Source organism: Protopterus annectens, chromosome 11.part0, assembly GCF_019279795.1.
Source record: "Protopterus annectens isolate FY-2018-M chromosome 11.part0, PAN1.0, whole genome shotgun sequence".
NCBI classification, from domain to species: domain Eukaryota; kingdom Metazoa; phylum Chordata; order Ceratodontiformes; family Protopteridae; genus Protopterus; species Protopterus annectens.
In genome coordinates this window covers 265,660,048-265,678,350 of record NC_056745.1, presented here as the reverse complement: position 1 = coordinate 265,678,350, position 18,303 = coordinate 265,660,048, and the positions used below count along the sequence as shown (strand labels likewise).

At 40.9% G+C, this 18,303-nt stretch overlaps 1 protein-coding gene across 6 annotated transcripts in view; it reads left to right on the top strand.

Moving 5' to 3' along the window:
• FGFR1OP2 (FGFR1 oncogene partner 2) overlaps positions 1 to 18,303 on the top strand; it is a 196,595-nt gene that overhangs the window by 95,038 nt on the left and 83,254 nt on the right. For all 6 annotated transcript variants that reach the window (XM_044087734.1, XM_044087732.1, XM_044087730.1 and 3 more), the window contains one exon: positions 12,756 to 12,892. In XM_044087734.1, coding sequence (XP_043943669.1) covers positions 12,758 to 12,892 — 135 coding nt within the window. In that variant the 5' untranslated portion in view covers positions 12,756 to 12,757. The remainder of the gene's footprint in view (positions 1 to 12,755; positions 12,893 to 18,303) is intronic.

Below are 18,303 nucleotides of genomic sequence, written 5' to 3'. Positions count from 1 at the left end.
TGGTCTTGTTTAAATAATAGCTCTTCAATAAAGATAGCCACTTAAAAATACTAATTTTAAATTTCCAGACTTCCTTCTTCCTACCCCTAGTGCCAGATCAATAAGAGAGAGACTTAAATTAGAACATTTGGTTACCAAAAACTTCAAATTAGCATAATAAATTTTACTTAGAGCCCTAAAAAGGACTAAAAACCAATCAATACAACTAAACATATTTACACAATTGCCAAAACTCAAGATGTCCAACATACTCAATCCCTATTCAAATTGTAACCACAAGCTCCTAAAATGCAGATATATATAAATTTAACTGTTTTTCCTCATGTAAATCATATGTAACTTTTAGCTTATATAAGCAACTATTTTGCAGTTTGACATATGAATTACGCTAAATATTAAATTATATGTTTGTGTTACCAACACGTATCTAGATTGAATACCTAAAATATTTATAAACAATCCAATATAGAACTACATTATCTGAAAATAAACATAAAAAGATTATCATTAATACAAATTAACCATGAAACCATAAATTAAAGATAATCTGCACTCCATTAAGAAATGCTTAGAACAAATACAAGATTAACATGTTATAATAATGAATACTAAAAAGTTTAAAATAACATCACAATACCTGTCACTTACATGTTTAGAATTATAGTAAATTAATATATAACTAATGACTATTATTCTACAAGAAAAAGAAAACCTGTCTCCAAAACAACATCTTATATCGTTTTATAGGCCTAAATAAATTTATAACAATATAAAAAAACCTAATAACAAGATTTACCTCCACTACATTACTTTCTTATAATAGATGATAACATCAGTGGACACAATAAGCCATTATAAATATGTGCCTATTACTAAAAAAACTAACTGTATATGTATCACTTAACCTAAGTACTATTAACGATACAGCATCACTGTAATCAAACGATTACTATGGCATAAAGCCAATAAAAACAAGCCTGGACTTTCTCTGCAGGAACACCAGCATAAACATAACCAACAAGGCACTTATCTTTCAATAGAAAGGAACAACAAGTCTCTATACCATCACAATATGACATCAGATCAAATGTCCAATGTGACCTATCTGCATTGGACTACTCCAATTACCTAAGACTATAAAATACAGTATATGCAAACAGTACATCTGTTATAACAATTGCCACAACTGTCCTGCCATTCAAAGGACATTCATTAGAAACTCAGCTGATATTTAAGGTAAAAAACTGCAATTAGCTATGTCATCCAGAGAATATAATCTAAAATACATGTAATAGAAAGGATCCTAGAAGCAACTAGCACCACCTTTCCCTATTAAAACATTAAACATCCGAATTACTAAAATGCAATATATAATTTGCAGGAAATTCACACGTCAAACAGTAACTCAGATAAGCATTTCAAATTCTTAGCATACAACCTCAGACTTGACAACACTGACAGTAAATCGGGTTAATCAGATAATCTAACTAAATGCCAGTGTAGCAAAGTGCACATTATAGAAATAACAATAGATCCGCATGCCATTGCTGATGAGCGTTAATTCCAGAAGCGGAACATTTACATTAAAAAAAACAACTAAATCTGAGATACTAGAATTTAACAATAAAGTAGAATGAAACAGTAACATGGCACATTCAGACATACCCAAATGAGCATTAAATAGACATCGCGTTATGGTATGAATATAAATATAAAGTTTTAAACTGAAAAGTACACATATAATTGAGTCATGACTTTCAATTGCGTTCAACTTCAGACAAATAATCTCCATGTTAAGAAAATATAACCCCTGAAGATCACCTGAATGTTATTTACCTTTTTTACTGTACACTGAGTAAAGAAATCACCATTTACGTTCTTCATGTTAGAGTGAGCCATTCCTTTGTTCGAAATATGGATAGTTCCGCCTTAACGACGATGTCTACGGAGCCTTTTAAAGATGTGCAGTGAATGGAAGACGCCCAGCAACACTATTTACCTATAATCAGCATTATAAATGTAAAAGATAAATGTGATGACAAGCAGACATACCATTAAGGAATAGAACACAACGCCAGCAAGTAGCGTAGCTTGTAAAGCGCTAAATTTAAAATAATTAGATGACTGTAGTGTTCGGATTTCTTTCTCTTGTGATGACGTCACTGCAAGGCTCCGAAGATCAACAGAAGGTGCGTGGATAGATCGGAGATTCAGTTAATACAAAAATGAAAAAAACTGACTCTCTATAACAGTCTCGAGACGTGGAAAAATTCCCTCCAAAAAGTCAATGGATTATTTTAGGCAAAAACATTATGACTGTGTACTGTCCTTCATGCTGTTTCATCGCCGCATATTCTTAGCATCCAAAGGTTATGCAAATGCTAAAATACTATACCAGTGCTGGCTTTAAATGACAGTAAAAGCAACTCAAGTACAAAATGAAAATAACTAAACCATCTAAATATATAAAGCAAACAACACTCTAATAAGCATTCAAGCTTCAATTTTTGAAAGAAAAACATAATAGTTGAAACATAACATCACATTTACTTGTAAATAAAGAATGCAGTATTAAGACACAGATTCAGGAAGCTTCTTGAATATTTTTAGGAATATTTCTTTTGCTTCTTTAGGATCTGTAAGCATAAATCTTCTGTCATTATAAGTAAAAGACAGGGTATTCGGATAACTCATACGGAACCTTATTCCTCTTTTTATAAGATCTGCACAATAAGGTGAGAGCTTTTGTCTTTTCATTTTTATTTGTAGAGGAAGATCCTGTGAAAATGACAGTTTATGATTTTTCCAGACAAACTGTTTTTTTGCTTTTAGCTGCCTCTAAGATCTGATAAGTGTCTTGAAAATTTAGTAATTTAGTATATATGATCCGAGGGGAGGTAGAATCCTGACTGGCACGCAATGCTCTATGTGCCCTCTCTATAATTACAGTTTTTGATGTTGACTCGCAGTTTAATAATGCCTCAAAAATCTGTTTAGATACTGATAATATGCTTTGGTTCTCATAGGATTCTGGTAAACCTCTAATAATAATGTTATTTCTACGGCTTCTAGCTTCTAAGTCCAGTAGTTTAGCTTGAATTTCTGTAATAATCTTATCTTTAGCTTTTATATCTCTTTCCATTGAGTCTGTTCTTATTTCTAAAGCTGTATTTTTACATTCAATAATATCCATTCTTTCACTTATTTGCTTTAAAGTTCTACCAAAATCAGTAAATTGTTCAGAGAAACTTTGTATAGCACTTTTGAATAGGTTGTAATGCTATTTTTAGTTCATCTAAATGAAAGTTTGAGTCATTTGTGTCTTTATTACTTACTTTAGAAGTTTCAGAAGATTGTTTAGTGGTTTTTAGTCTTTTTGAACTGGTGTCTTTCTCAGGTGAAAGCATTGAAGAGAATTTGGCCTTTGTTGCCTGTGTCTCCATGGAGTCAGATTTAGCAGCCATGCCCAGAGTAGAGGTGTGAAGTCAGGATAGCAGATTCTGGGAGGAGTCCTTAAGCAGCATGTGCCCAAGACAGTTGAAACCACAAAAACTGTTCTGAGGTAAAAAATTCCAAAGTTGAGATTTCCAATACAAACAAATAATCCAGATACGTAGAAAAAATCTTAGAGGCTCTTTTTATAAAAAAACTGAGGAAAATATCACTCCAAAGTTATAAAAAAAATGCCGGATATTACATAACTGTGAGGAGCTCAGTGACTAGGGACTGATCTAGTCGGCAGCCATCTTGGAATCTCTACAAGGGGCTACTCTATATTCCCAGGCATTACCTTCACTGGACTGCTAGGGCTCTTGAATAAACTGCACTTATTTGTTGTCCTCAGCCTTGACAGGTGAAGTCCCTGATGATTAGTGGAAGCTCAAGCAATAGAGCCCACCTGAAATGCTCCTGTTTTATTTAAAAGCTCCTTTGGTACCATTGAGTAAATAAACATTCTTCTGTCTGGTAATTTTTGATTTTTATTTATTTTTTTATACTGTACTGAGTTGTTTTTGTGTCTGTTTTATTGAGATTAATGCCGTGTAAATTGAGTAACACTGTATGACTCAACTTTTGTATTGCTAGTTAGAGCCACATCCATGGTATTCACACTTTTCATTTTGGTAGCTGGGAACATCTACTGTTTTTAATTAGGAAGTAGTTGAGACATTATTTAATATTCCTGTTTCTATATTCGTGTCTTCATGGCTCATCTGCTGTGGAAGCAGCCAATTTTTTCTCTGTTTCAGGTGTTCTCTTTAGTCTGTTTATCCTTCCAAGTCATTAGCTGACTATCTTCGTTTTTCACTGTTGCAGTCATTACATTTGGTCTGTCTGCTTGCAGTAGCCCTCAGTCGGCCTGATTAACAAAGTCTTGGGTCCTACGTCGGTTGCTGTCTCTTCTTCCATGACGTCAGGTCATCAGGGTTATAAAATATGCAGCCGACGTCATTACATCAGTCTTTCTTGCTGTGCGGTGCCTGAAGCAGAAGCAGTTCGCAAGTGCCGGTCGGCCGAATCCTGAAATTTTCATTTTCGAGTTTCAGAACTTCAACTAAAAGCTAAGTACCCCATTGGGGAAACTTTTTTTCTTGCTCTAATCCGATGTCAGTAAAATTAAATAATTGCATTTCTTGTGGAAAGCAAATACCTCACAAAGATTTTCATTCGTACTGTATTCCTTGCCTAGGCCCTGACCACGACGTACCTCGCTGTCAGTTTTGTGCCTTATTTAAACCACGGACTATCTGTCGTCGGTATATTTGCACTTCTAAATATTTTGGTGCTTGGTTCAATTATCGTGATAGGTCTTCAGTAAACCATCCGCTTACCAACATTCTGAAACTCAAAGATAAAGACAGAGACAGGCCGTCCAGTTCGCCGGTACTCAGTGAGGCGCTTTCGCAGCCCCTTATACCCACTACTTCAGATTCGCAGGCCTCTACTGAGACCCATTCGGAGTCCGGTATGCCGCGAGATGCTTCAACTGTGGAAGCTTCGGATGTCTCTACCTTGGATGGGTCTGGAACCGCTGTGTAGGCACCGGCTTCTGAGGGTGTATTCAGGCATACTGACTTGCATATTAAACTGGCGCCATCTTCTTCTTCAAGGCCTAAAACGCGAACCATGACTAGAAAACTGATGCCCAGACCGCAAGGTCAGGCCTCTGTGCCTAAAAAACAAATAATAATAGCTGAAGACCACCTAGGACGGGGTTTGCTTATGATACTTCTGATCAGGATTCTGAAATTTCTGTTTCCTCTGACCAGGATTTACCCTTCTCTACGTATGAGGATTCTGATGCTGAGGACTCTATTCCCTCTGCCCCCCACCCCCACCCCCAGAGGATCTCTTTTGGTGAAACCTTGCATACTCTCAAGGAGTATTTTCATTGGGAAAATCAGGATTTCTCTGATTCTAAGAGGAGGCTTAGGGATTTCTTACTCCTGCCTCAGCACAGGCCTTTAGCTATACCTCCTGTACTGGACATTGTTAATGCCTTTTCAGAATCTAGCATTGCCCCAGACACTCTACCTCCTGCTTCCAGAGAACCTGATGGATATTACAGGGTTCCTGACTCTCTCAAGTTCCTTTTCAAAAATCCTACTGCGGATCCTGAAACCGTTTCACAGGGACCCAAGGGCATTAAAGCTACTACTGCCAAAAATCCTACCCCCTTTGATAAAGACGCCAGGGCTCTGGATAGATTGGGTAAGAAGGTATACACTTCTGCAACTTTGGTCATTAAGGCCTTGAATTGCCAGTTTCATACGTTAAAGTATCAGCAGCATATTACTGGATTGCTTAAACAAAAAATGATGTTGATTCCTGATTGTGCTGAAAATAAGGATTTACAGGATTTAATGCATTCTACTAAACAAGTTGGTAAGCATACATTGCAGTGTGGTTTTGATTCACTAGAGGCATCTTGCAGGGCTGCAGTAACTGGGTCTGTATTTAGAAGGCATGTTTGGCTTAAGGAGCAATCCTTGCCAGATCATGTTAAAGCGAAATTACTGGATGCTCCCTTAAATCAGGACCACCTGTTTGGCAACAAGGCAGAAGTTGTTCTTGAAGAGATGGAGGAAAGAGCTAAATCTATGCAAACTGTTAAGATTTCTTACAAGTACAACCTCCAAGATTTAGTAGGCATTGGCCTTCTAAGAATTGATCCTTTCCTGCCTCTTCCAGACCTTCTCAGTCCAAACCCAGATCCAGCAGAGCACCCAGGCTTCAGTCCCAGGGGACGCACAGGACTAAACAGTGTAGGGCCTCCACTTCCAAACCTGGGTGTAATAAACACCCCCCCCCCATGGTAAACCTGTCTCAATGACTTCTTTATAAAACTTCCAAGCACTTCTCAACTGACTGCCCCTTTGGGGGAAAAGATTGCACTTCATGTAAAGAACTTGGGGACTCCTTACCCAGGACAAATGGGTTTTAACTATAGTATCCCAAGGATACAGATTTCACTTCCACACTTTACCAACTCCAAGCGGTTGGCCAGATCTACCTCCAAATCAGTGGGCAGAGGCCCAAAAGCAAGTACTCTCTCTCTCTTAAGCATAGAGGCTATTCAGTTGGTACCAGAAGAGGAAAAGGGACAAGGTTTCTACTCGAGATTTTTCCTGGTACCCAGAAAAGGCAATTCATGGCATCCTATCCTGGACCTGTCTACTCTAAACACCTTTTTGGTGATTCCAAAAATCAAGATGCTGAGACTTCAGTTGCTTCCTATGCTAAGCAAAGATGCCTGGTTGGCAACATTAGATTTAAAGGAAGCATACTTGCACACCCCAGTCAGGGAATCTTGCAGAAGATACCTATGCTTCAAAGCAGGCTACACGCACCATCAGTTCTCTGCACTGCCCTTTGGCTTATCTACTGCGCCCAGGGTGTTCACAAAGTGCCTAGCTCCAGTCATTGCATTCTGCAGGCAAAGAAATATTCAAATATATCCATACCTAGACGATTGTCTAATTCAGGCAGAAAGCCAGGACATACTTTTGAATCATCTGGCTTTTGTACAAAAGGTGCTAACTTGTCTGGGGTACACCACAAACGAAAATAAATCACACCTGGTACCCTGTCAACAAATTATATTCCTGGGGGCAAGCTTGAATACAACTTCCCAGATGGCTTGCCTCGCACCAGAGAAACAAATTCACTTGACAACCTACTTCAAACAAGTGGCCACAAAAACCCTGCTATCTGCAAGACAAATACTACAAGCCTTGGGGCTCATGGCCTCCTGCATTCTTCTAATTCCATATGCAAGACTGCATATGAGGAAACTACAATGGTATCTAAAAAGCCTATGGTGTCAACATTCTCAGGATCTAGAATGATTCCAGTCATTCCTTGCCTACGCCTAGAGTTCCTCTGGTGGGCAGAGGCCTGCCACCAGAACAAGGGACTACCATTCACACTACCACCAGCCACGCAAACCCTACCAACAGACGCATCAGACTATGCATGGGGGCGCACCTCGCAGGGAAGTGCATTCAGGGCAAATGGAACCCAATTCAAATGCATCTTCACATCAATCATAAAGAAATGTTAGTTGTACAGAATGCCCGGACAGCCTTCAAGGACCACATTCTTCCAGGACAATTGATGGTAAAGATGGACAACACCACTGTTATGTGGTACATAAACAAGCAGAGGGGTACACTTTCTTACCCCCTCTGCAGACTAGCCATGGCATTGTGGAACAGAGCCTTGAGCTACCAAGTGCATCTACAAGCTCGGTTCCTGCCAGAAAAACTAAATGCACTGGCATATGGACTAAGCAGAAACCTTATGGACCCACACAAGTGGAAACTGAAACCAAGGATTTTCAACATGTTGACGAGCAAATGGGGGAGCCCAGATATAGACCTGTTTGCCTCCCCCCAGAGCTATCAATTGGAAAAAGTTTGTGCAAGGACTCCCCACAGACAAGCTTGGAAAGTGGATGCTCTGTCCTTAAGCTGGAAAAAAACTATCGGTTTATACCTTGCCTCCTCTACCTCTGCTCTCCAAAGTACTACTAAAGATCAAACAAGACAAACCAAGGATGATTTTGATTGCACCAGACTGACCTCGCCAACACTAGTACCCCCTCCTGTGCAGTGTGTCACTGTTGGCCCCATGGCACCTGCCTCAGACTCCTACCCTGCTGTCTCAGCAAGAGAACAGATTCTGCACCCTCAGCTTCAAACACTGAACCTAGCAGCCTGGCTAATTACATAGGCTCTCCTTTACCATCCCTCAGTAAACAAGTGATGGATGTCATTTTAGAAGTAAGGAGGCCTAGTACTAGAAAATTGTATGCTGAAAAATGGAAAAGATTCTTTGCCTGGAACCAGTCTCAAGGGATGAGCACAGCAGTGCCCAATTTACCTCGGATTTTGCAGTACTTAACTGAGATGCTTCACAAGGGCCTATCTTTTTCCTCCAATATAAATTCATGCCTCAGCCATTTCAGCTCATTTTAACTCAGAACCTCCCCTCTTCTCTCATCCACTGCTCAAGCAGTTCCTCAGAGGGGCCAAAATGTAAGACCACCCAGGAGAGCTTCAACTCAAGCCTGGGACCTTAACTTTGCATTGGAAGAAACTCACCCTTCCTCATTTCGAGCCAGCTGCTACTGCAGATTTAAAATTCCTTTCTTGGAAAACAGCTTTCCTTTTAGCCATCACTTCAGCAAGAAAGGGTACCCGAATTACAGGCCCTTGTGGAAGTGGAGCCTTTCATCATCTTTCATGCAGACAGGGTGTCCCTCAGGACCAGTCCCTCTTTCATGCCAAAGGTGGTACCCAGTGTGGCCTTTAATCAGTCCATTCATTTGCCAACCTCCTTTCCTAATTCACAGAACAAAGGGGAATGGGTACTGCACTCCTTAGATGTGTGCAGACAACTTAGATTCTACTTGGACAGGACTAAACCTCAGAGGAAACCTGAACAACTGCTGGTGGCATTTGCTGCAGGGACAGAGGGGGGAAGGCTATATCAAAGCAAACCATCTCCAAATGGATAGGCCATTGCATTCATTTCTGCTATAAGCACCATGGAAATCCTATCCCACAGGGGATCAGACCCCACTCAACTAGGGCTGCATCTACCTCTACAACCTTTTTCAGAGGTTTACGTACCAGGGACATCCTAGAAGCTGCTACCTGGAATTCTATACATACTTTCACCAAGCATTACCATTTGCCAATTTTCAATAAATCCAGAGTTGGCTTTGCCACTGTAGTTTTGCAGGGGCTTATAGCTGGTCCTAATGCTGTCTAAATTCCTCCTCCCATTCTTAGCTTTGGGAATCTATCCAAATGTAATGACTGCAACAGTGAAACACATAGAACATAGTACAGTTGTGTACACTTGCCATAAATGTAGCTGTTTGAGTGTATTCACTGTTGCAGTCCTGGTTACCCTCTCTCCAGCCCCGTGACTTCTTTTGGCTGTACCTCTTCTCTCCTTTTCAATGCTTAAAAGCTTTTTGGTGTATTTACTTTTTTGTTGGAGGTATAACTTTGTATATTTATAGATTTAATTGCTTCCCATTAGGGGGGCACCTGACATCTGGGGCAAGAAAAACTGATGTAATGACATCTTCTGCATGTTTTGTACCCCTGACGTCACGGAAGAAGAGACAGCAACTGACGTAGGATCCAAGACTTTGGTAATCAAGCCAACTGAGGGCTACTGCAAGCGGATAACCCAAATGTAATGACTGCAACAGTGAATACACTCAACATCTACATTTATGGTAAGTGTACACAAACTGTACTTTCCCTTTGCCACATAGTAACTGCATCCCAGGATCCTTAGTCTCAACTTTCTCTATTACTCTCTCCTCTTTCCTTTTGCAGTCTGTGTCCTCTTTCCCTTTTATTCTCCTTTCATCATGAGTGGCTGTCAACAGCTACCATATTCTTTGCCTTCGATGCCACACACATTTGTGTGAATTTTTCCAAGTCTGTTTTCGCTTTCATTTTGAAAGCTGTTCTTTAAGACATTTTCTCCATGCTACCTGGGTTAGACAGAACCCCTGCCCAGTTTTTCTCCTTCTCATCTTCTGTCTGCTCTCCCCTCCTTTACATAGTGGTGAATGCAACTAAAGTACAGTGAAGCTTGTTTTCCTCCTGTCTATAATATGAGCACATGTGCTTTCAGATTTGTTAATTATAATTTGTTTCCCTGCCTGGTGTAGCTTAGCACATAAGGCATGTGCTACCCATGTGTCTTAGGAGAAGCCTAGCCCTTACTGCATGTCCCATCCAAGTGCAGCTCCCAGTGCTCATTATCCATTTCAAATCTTTCACAATCCCTACCTGTTTTTCCTGAGTGTCATTTGAAATTCTTCTGTCCTGTCCTTGCTGGCTCAGCTTGAGTAGGGTACTAATAAGACATCTAAGATTGCTGGATTGCTCACATAAGGCTGTTAGCTCAGCTGCTCTTCTGCATTCCGTTTCTGCTAGACTGCTAGTTTGATAACGTATTCAGTCATAAATTTGTGTATATGCATCATTTGCCTTTTTGTCTTAGTTAATGGGAGCAGAGTGTGACCTGTTCTTTACCTCTTAGTACCTGTAGTGTCTCCATTCACATGAAATATACTGTTCACACTTGCTTCCTTGCACCCCAAATTAATAAATCTAGTGAGAGGACGTCACTAGATGTATTAATTTGGGGTGCAAGTGTGTACTTCACAGCATCCATCAATTCCCATGTAGTCCGAACATGTCTATCTACCTTATCTGAATATTCTTTAAATGTTTCTAATGTTTCTGTTGTAATTCTATTCTACTTAAATTGCTTCCCTTAATTGTATGCTTTTCTTCAACTCCCCTGTATTTTTCTACCCTCTTCTCTTCACTTCAATTCTCTTTCCGTCTCTAGCCTTATTGGTGCAGTTCCAAACTCCTATTCCTCTTCCGTGTCCTGCTCTGCTTCTAGCCAGCTTCTGCCTTTCTGTACAATCTCTGCTGTTATTTTTGTTAGGTTACTCCATTACTTTTGTGTTTTTTTTATTTTTATTTTAATTGCAGGATGAAGTATTCACCGTAATTAGCAGTAATGAATAGTGTTTCATTGTTTTGGAATAGAGAGAAGGCACTACACTTTGAGGTGAGATTGTGTTCTGGAATGTGATTTACTTTGACATACGAGTTGGCATAGAGTTCAAGAAATCCTGCATCTTTTGTCACTACTCCTGTTGCCAGCTTTCCCTGTCCTCATCCTTGTCCCCCAGTCCTGATTAGGTTCATAGGTTCATACTAGGCTATCTGCCCAAGGGCATTTATAAGCCTAGCCCATAGTTATTTGGCTTTCGCCACCCCTTTAGTTTGAATAAAACTATGCCTATTATTTTGCTGTGCCTCTGTCAAGCAGTGACACTGAAGTAATCCCTGGGGTATATCTGCGATCCCCCATCCATTGGTCAAGATTCCTCTTGAACAAGGCCGGCGAGGTGCTCTGCCTCACATGTACCGGGATTTTGTTCCACAGCATAGGGAGTCTCTGGGTGATGAATCTGTCCCTCCAGCACGTTCTATTAATAACCGTGTCAAGGTTTAAGTCTCCGCCCTTGTGGTTCTGAGGGATCTAGATTTTTTGAGGTGAAGCATATTCATCAAATCAGGGTTTGACATGGCCTTGTATGTCAGGCACAGGTCACCTCTGAGCAAGCGGTATGAGACTGAATAGAGCTGGAGTTCTTTCAGTCGGGCAGCATAAGACATATTTTTGAGACCCTTTATCCTTTTGGTGAGGAACTTTTGGGGCCTTTCCAGCTGCTGCAGGTGTCGGGTCAGATACATTCGAATGGGGCATTGTACTCAATCATAGGTCTAATGAGTGATGAGTACAGGGGGACGATGACCTCCCTTGATCTAGATGTGAATCCCTTCATGATCAGGTGGGCAATGTAGAAGGTTTTCCTAACTACTTTAGCAACATGAGTGTCAAACGAAAGGCTACTGTCAACCTGGGTCCCCAGATCCCTGATGACGACTTCTGTGCTCAGTGGATTGCCACCTATATGGTAGCTAGGGGTAACCTTGTTTTTCCCGAAGGGTATGACTATGCATTTCTTGGCATTTAACTTTAGGCCATGGCTCTGGCACCAGTTATCCGTTTCTGTGAGGCCCTTCTGAAGGATATCTGTGTCAGATGTGTTTTCGACTATGGCGCCCAGTTTGCAGTCATGGCACTTTTCCTTCCTCATATTTATGGTTTCTTGCCCTGTCCTACATCATGGAACATAAAATGTTGCTTTAGCGTTTTTCCAGTTTTATTTCATTGCTGAATCCTGCCACAAAGTCAGTGCCTGCTTCTATCAGTAATCTTCTTCCAAATACTCCCTGTTTTATTTCTCAACCAGACAGAGTGCACATGAGAGTTTGATTATAGCAAATTTTTGTAGTTTTCATAGTTGTCTTCTAGCATCCTCTAAAAGGTCTTGCTGTACTGGTTCACTGTTCTAATCACATGTGCAGCATGACACTGGATGTGCAGCTGCAAGTTTCTGGTTATTTACTGCACATCATACTGCACATTAGCCTGTCTGTGTCTTGGGTGACATTTGCAGTTCTAGGAAATGTATTTCTGCAGTTTTGCTTTACTTGTGTGTATTGTACGGACTTGCAGTGGATTGTGCAAGGTATTGAACCATTGTAATATGGGCTGTAATTATGCTTGTTGGTATGAGATCCTTTCCATCATGATGAATAAGTCAACTGACCATTCATTTATTTTTAAACCAGAAATGAGCTGTACTGTAGAGAAAGTCCTGGCAGATGCAAAGGCACTTGTGGAGAGGCTAAGAGAACATGACAATGCAGCTGAAACTCTTATTGAACAGACTACGGCACTAAATAAGCGGGTGGAAGCCATGAAACAGGTACTGAATTTTGTTTATTTTGTAAGTATAAAGCAGTTGTCATATGTGTGGTTTGCTTTATGGTGTACATAGTACTGCTTAGGAGATTACCAACTGCATTGCTTGAAACTATGTGGCCAGGTCTGGGAGAAATTTCTGAGGAGATATTCCATCTTCAGATAACCTGCACTAACCAGTGGTACAGCACTCTACAGTATACGACTTCAGGATGCATAGCTGTCACATATATTTCTCTGTAATGTACTGGAGTTTGAGGGAGGTCTTCATATTATAACACCTGACTGAACGTCTGTCTGCTGTTAGCATGACTCTGTTTCTTGACTTGTCAGTATTCTTTTAACACCTATAAGCAGATAGGCTTCCTGGAAGATCGAAGTACTAGAACATGAGTGTGTGGAAGACCCAACCTGTCAAGCTTAATTGAGTTACTTATATGCTTAGTTATGTTTGTATGCACGGTGAGTGCTTCTTGAAATTTGAAATACATTTGATGGCATTTGTTCCTTCAGACTCTTTGGAGGAGGCATAGTGTTTTAATTATACATAAACACATGAGCTGTTAAGAATAAGTGGTCTTTATCTGTATAATATAACATAGTGCCTTGTCTGTCTGTCTCAATCCCTGTTGCATGTATATTGGTAGTTTCTGTGACAACTCTACACCTCTGGGCCGGTAATCTAGGAGCCTCAGTCCTCACCACTGGCATCAGTGGGGGACGCTCACTGGGAGGATAACCGGTACACACCCAGTATCTCCAGATGCAGCTTTCTGCTTCAAGCACCATCAAGCACAGTTTCCCTTAAGAACACATGGGGAACACAGTCAGTCCAGGGTTGGTTTCTCCCTCTTTCTCCAGATCCCCAGTAAGACTTCCCACTGGCACAGCTATAGAGTTCAGTCCTTAGCCAGGGTTCCAAGCCAAGTCCTCTAACACTCTGTCCAACCAGTGCTTTGTGTCTCTTCTCAAGTACCCAACACACACACACTGTTGGAGATTTGATTTATAAACACACGCACACATGCGCACCTGGGAAAGGCTGGCACAGGTTTACTAGCTATGCCCGCTTCTGCCTAGACTATGAGGTAGTTATCACTGCCACCAGAACCCCTCCGCAGCTACTTTATGTCCCTTAACAAAGGGTGTCCAGTTTTACTGTGTAGTATTAATATTAATACAAATGGTAGTTTGACCAAGAGCAAGGGTGTTAGGAATGGCCCAGACAGTGTAACCAAATAAATATGTAAGTACTCTCAAAACTTAAATATCTCTACAAAGATCAGCCAGAATGGAAGGTTTAAATATATTTAATAGTAAATAATAAATGAACAAGAAAATACTAAGTATATAATTACAGTGTCATCAGAGTTCAAAATCACGGGAAAAATTTAAAACAACATTGCAGGACCGGCTGAGACAAATAAAGAAAACAATATCTAAACTAAGCTTCACTATATTTCTGACTGAATCTAAGAGAATCACTATTCCCTACTTACTTAATAGAACAAGGTAGATGATTTGGTGAATGGTCCTTGTTGTCCGGCCCAATGTAGAATGCAGAATGGTGTGTCTCACTAAGAGACTTCTCAAAATAATATCTAAAATATTACTTTTGCCGAATGACATCACTTCTGGTCATCTGACTTCTGGTTCCTATGCACCCCACCATTGCTAGAAGCTGGCAGGATTTAGCACCTACATGTAAAAATACACACAAGGGGTTTTGCTCAGATCTGTTCAGGTGCTAGAAGTCAAACAATTTCATACCTCCATGATTCCAGAGTAGTGATTAGTTCACCCCAAAGACAATGCAGAAAGCTTCCTAGTACAGACTTTGTGTCTCTGACTGCATTGAAACCTGTGAAATAGCATCTTTATACCCTAGCTCGTAAATGGATTTAATTTCAGATGTATTTTAAAGTTTGCTGGACTGAGGTTAACCTCCTGTCTGACCGTTTCCTCTTTTACAACATATACATTTAAACCATTGATACAGTTCTAATTAATACATTACTAATTAATTTGCGAATGACACTTTTCCCACTTCTAGTTGTTGTTGTTTGTCTTCCTGGTTAGGGGTCGCCACTGCAGAACTCCGGTCCGCTAATGATTGGCAGTAGATTAAGTTAAAAAACTAAATGTTTTGAATTTTGTATAACTTATAATTCTCTTTCCACACCCCTTTCAAACACTTGAATTAAATTATTACTTTGTGGAATAAACAGGGTAGACCTCTTACATTTGTTAACACAGTTTATTATGCTATTACCGTATAAGACTTTTATATTTAATATCCCTGTAAAATACTTTACCTCTGCTAATATTTTAGCGATGTCTGGCACTGCAGAAGGCGCAAAACTCAGACCCTTTTATAGCACAGATAATTCATCTGCATCCAGGATGTGTTTTAGATAGATTAAACACTAAACCATTCATCTCCTTGTTTGGCTGCTGGTTACAGCCTGCGAAATGACCTGTTTTCTTTGTCTTGCTGAATATTCCTTCTGAGGTTTTGTTTCTTCCATTGGAAATGGTTCCTCCGATTAAAAAAAAAAGAGAAAATGAACAGTCTTTAGAATCCAGGGCTCTCACTGAGTTGGTATTCACTGTAAGAGATGTGAGTTAGCTGACGCACGAGCTGATGAGCAGGAGCAAACTACTGTGAATGCTAACTCCATGAGAACCCTGGATCCCATTGACTGCTCATTTTCTTTTTTATTTGAGGAACCATTCCCAATGGAAGAAACGAAGCCTCAGAAGGAATACTCAGCAAGACAAAGGAAGCGGTCATTTCACAGGCCTGTAACCAGAAGCCAAACAACAAGAGATGAATGGTTTAGTGTTTAATCTTTGGTGGACAGCCTCTATCAACAGGCTTTACAACAAAAGGAAGAAACTGTTGTCCAAAGGTAAAAAGGAACTCCCTCCTTAGCCTCAACAAGCAAATTAGATCACTGGTGAAAACCTCCAGGGCCAATTATGAATCGAAAATAGCCTCCAAAACAAAGGAGAACCATAAAGCCTGCCTTAGTTATGTCAGGAATCTCAGTGGAAAAGCCAGGTTTGTTCTGAATTGGTACTTAACAGTATCACTTACACTGATCTTGTTGACTTAGCCAATTTGCTAGCAGATAGGTTCAGTGAAATTTTCACCCCCGTCCCCCACACAAAGGCCTTTTCGACTTCCCTGATACTTGTCTCACACCTCGCATCTCCCTAGAAAGTTACAGGCCCTATCCAAGGCAAAGAACACAGCTTCCATGGGACCCGATAGTATCCCAGGATGTATTCTGCACCATCTCTAGCAAGAAAGGGCTTCGCCGTTGAGCACCTTATTCAACCACAGCCTAAGAACAGGGTTCATTCCAACAGAGTGAAGAACTGCCATTGTCATCCCCTTGCACAAAGGTGGTGCCACTACTGACCCTGGAAACTGTCGCCCCATTAGCTTGACAAGTTTGTTATGTAAAGCCATGGAACGTATTATTATGGATCTCCTAAACAAGGACATAGGCAATCTCGAAACACTTGAACCCACCCAGTTTGGATTTGTCAAGGGCAGATCTTGTCTGTTGAACCTGGCTGACTTCTTTGAGACTCTCACCAAGGCCCTGGATGAGAGAAAGTCTGTGCATACAGTTTACCTTACAATCCCCCACTTGGGCATCATCAAAAAGCTAACGCAACTTGGTGTAAGTCTCTTATCTCATCAGGTGGATGGCCAGCTGGCTCACCAGCAGGACCTTCACAGTCAAAATACGCACCTCCACCTCCAATAGCAGATCTGTCACTAGTGGAGTTCCCAGGGATCTGTCCTGGGACCCCTACTGTTTGGCATCTATTTCTCAGAGGTCCAGGCAAAGACAAAAGGCCTGTGACTGACAGAGTTCGTGGACAACTGTAAGTTGGTTGCTGTCATTGACTCCCCTGATGATAACATACTGCAACTAATGACTAATGCCAAAGTCATGGTCTAAGGCTGATGACCTCACATCCGACAGTCATGCAGTGGCAGTGGTCAGAAAAGCCTTTAATTTGGTTCATCTCGTAAGTAAAGGGATTGTATCCAGAAAAAAGGTTATTACTTCCCTATACTCCTTCATTAGACCAATAATTGAGTACATCACTTAGTTTGGGATGTAATTCTCCAAACAATCTGTACCAACTGGAAAGGCCACTGAAATACCTCAGAGAGTCCATGACCTCCCAACATCTGTCCTATGCAGAGAGGCTCAAATCACCATCACTACACTCTGTATCGTGTAGAAATTGCTCAGGGGTGATCTGGGTCTTGCCTACAAGGCAATCTCACCTTGCCCTACTAGAGATGCTGCATATCCACAAGTCCAACTCCTCACGTACTACCCGCTCAAAAGGCCAAAATCGAATATGAGCCATCAACAAAATCTGGTGGAGAGACAGGTTTCTCTCCCAGAGACTGCCCCGTCTCTTGAATAACTTCCCATATACGTCAAACAGTGCAACTCGCTGATCCTCTTCAAGTGCAACCTTGATGAGTGGGTGGGAAACCACAAATTTGTCCCAGGGTTCTACCTGTGTCCCTCATTGACAGGGGCGACAGGTGCTGACTGAAGTTTCTTTTTGGGAATAAACTCTTGTCTAGGCTTGTAAGGGCCCCGGGGCCATTAGCCTAGTAACCTCCTATGATCATTACTTCTATCAATTTCTCTACCCTGGCTTTCTCTCTAAATAGACCATAAGCCTGTTTTTTCTATTTTCTGTTACTTGCAGTTCGTGTTTTTGTTGCACTAACGTAACCTTTAATTTCTCTCTAAACTCTGTAAAGTCTTTCATTTAAATGAAAGTGTGATAAGAGACTTAGGGACACAGGTGGACAGTGGTCTCACCTTCGATAACCCCATCACCACAACAGTCAGGAAATCCTTCTATGTGGCACACCTAATCACTAAGGGCTTTTCATCCAGAAAAAAGGAGGTCATTGCCCCACTGTGCTCATCCCTCATTAGACCCATTATAGAATACAATCCCCCATTTGGTATGTACCTCTCAAGACAGCTGCAACAACTGGAAAGGCCGCAGAAGTACCTCACTAAAAGAATCACAAGCCTAAAGCAGATGCCCTATGCTGACCGTCTAAAAAAATCCACCTATACTCTGTCGCATATAGTCTCCTCAGAGGCGATCTCTGCTTAACATACAAGGCCATGTCAAACCCAGAGCTGTTGGACATGCTACACTTAAAGAAATCCCAATCCCTCAGAGATTCACGCTCCAGGGATCTAAACCTTGTCATCGCAATGAACAAAACATGCTGGAGGGATAGGTTCCTGACCCAGAGACTCCCCAGACTCTGGAATAGACTGCCCATACATGTCAACCAGAGCACCTCTTTGGCCTTCTTCAAAAGGAACCTTGATGATTGGATTGGAG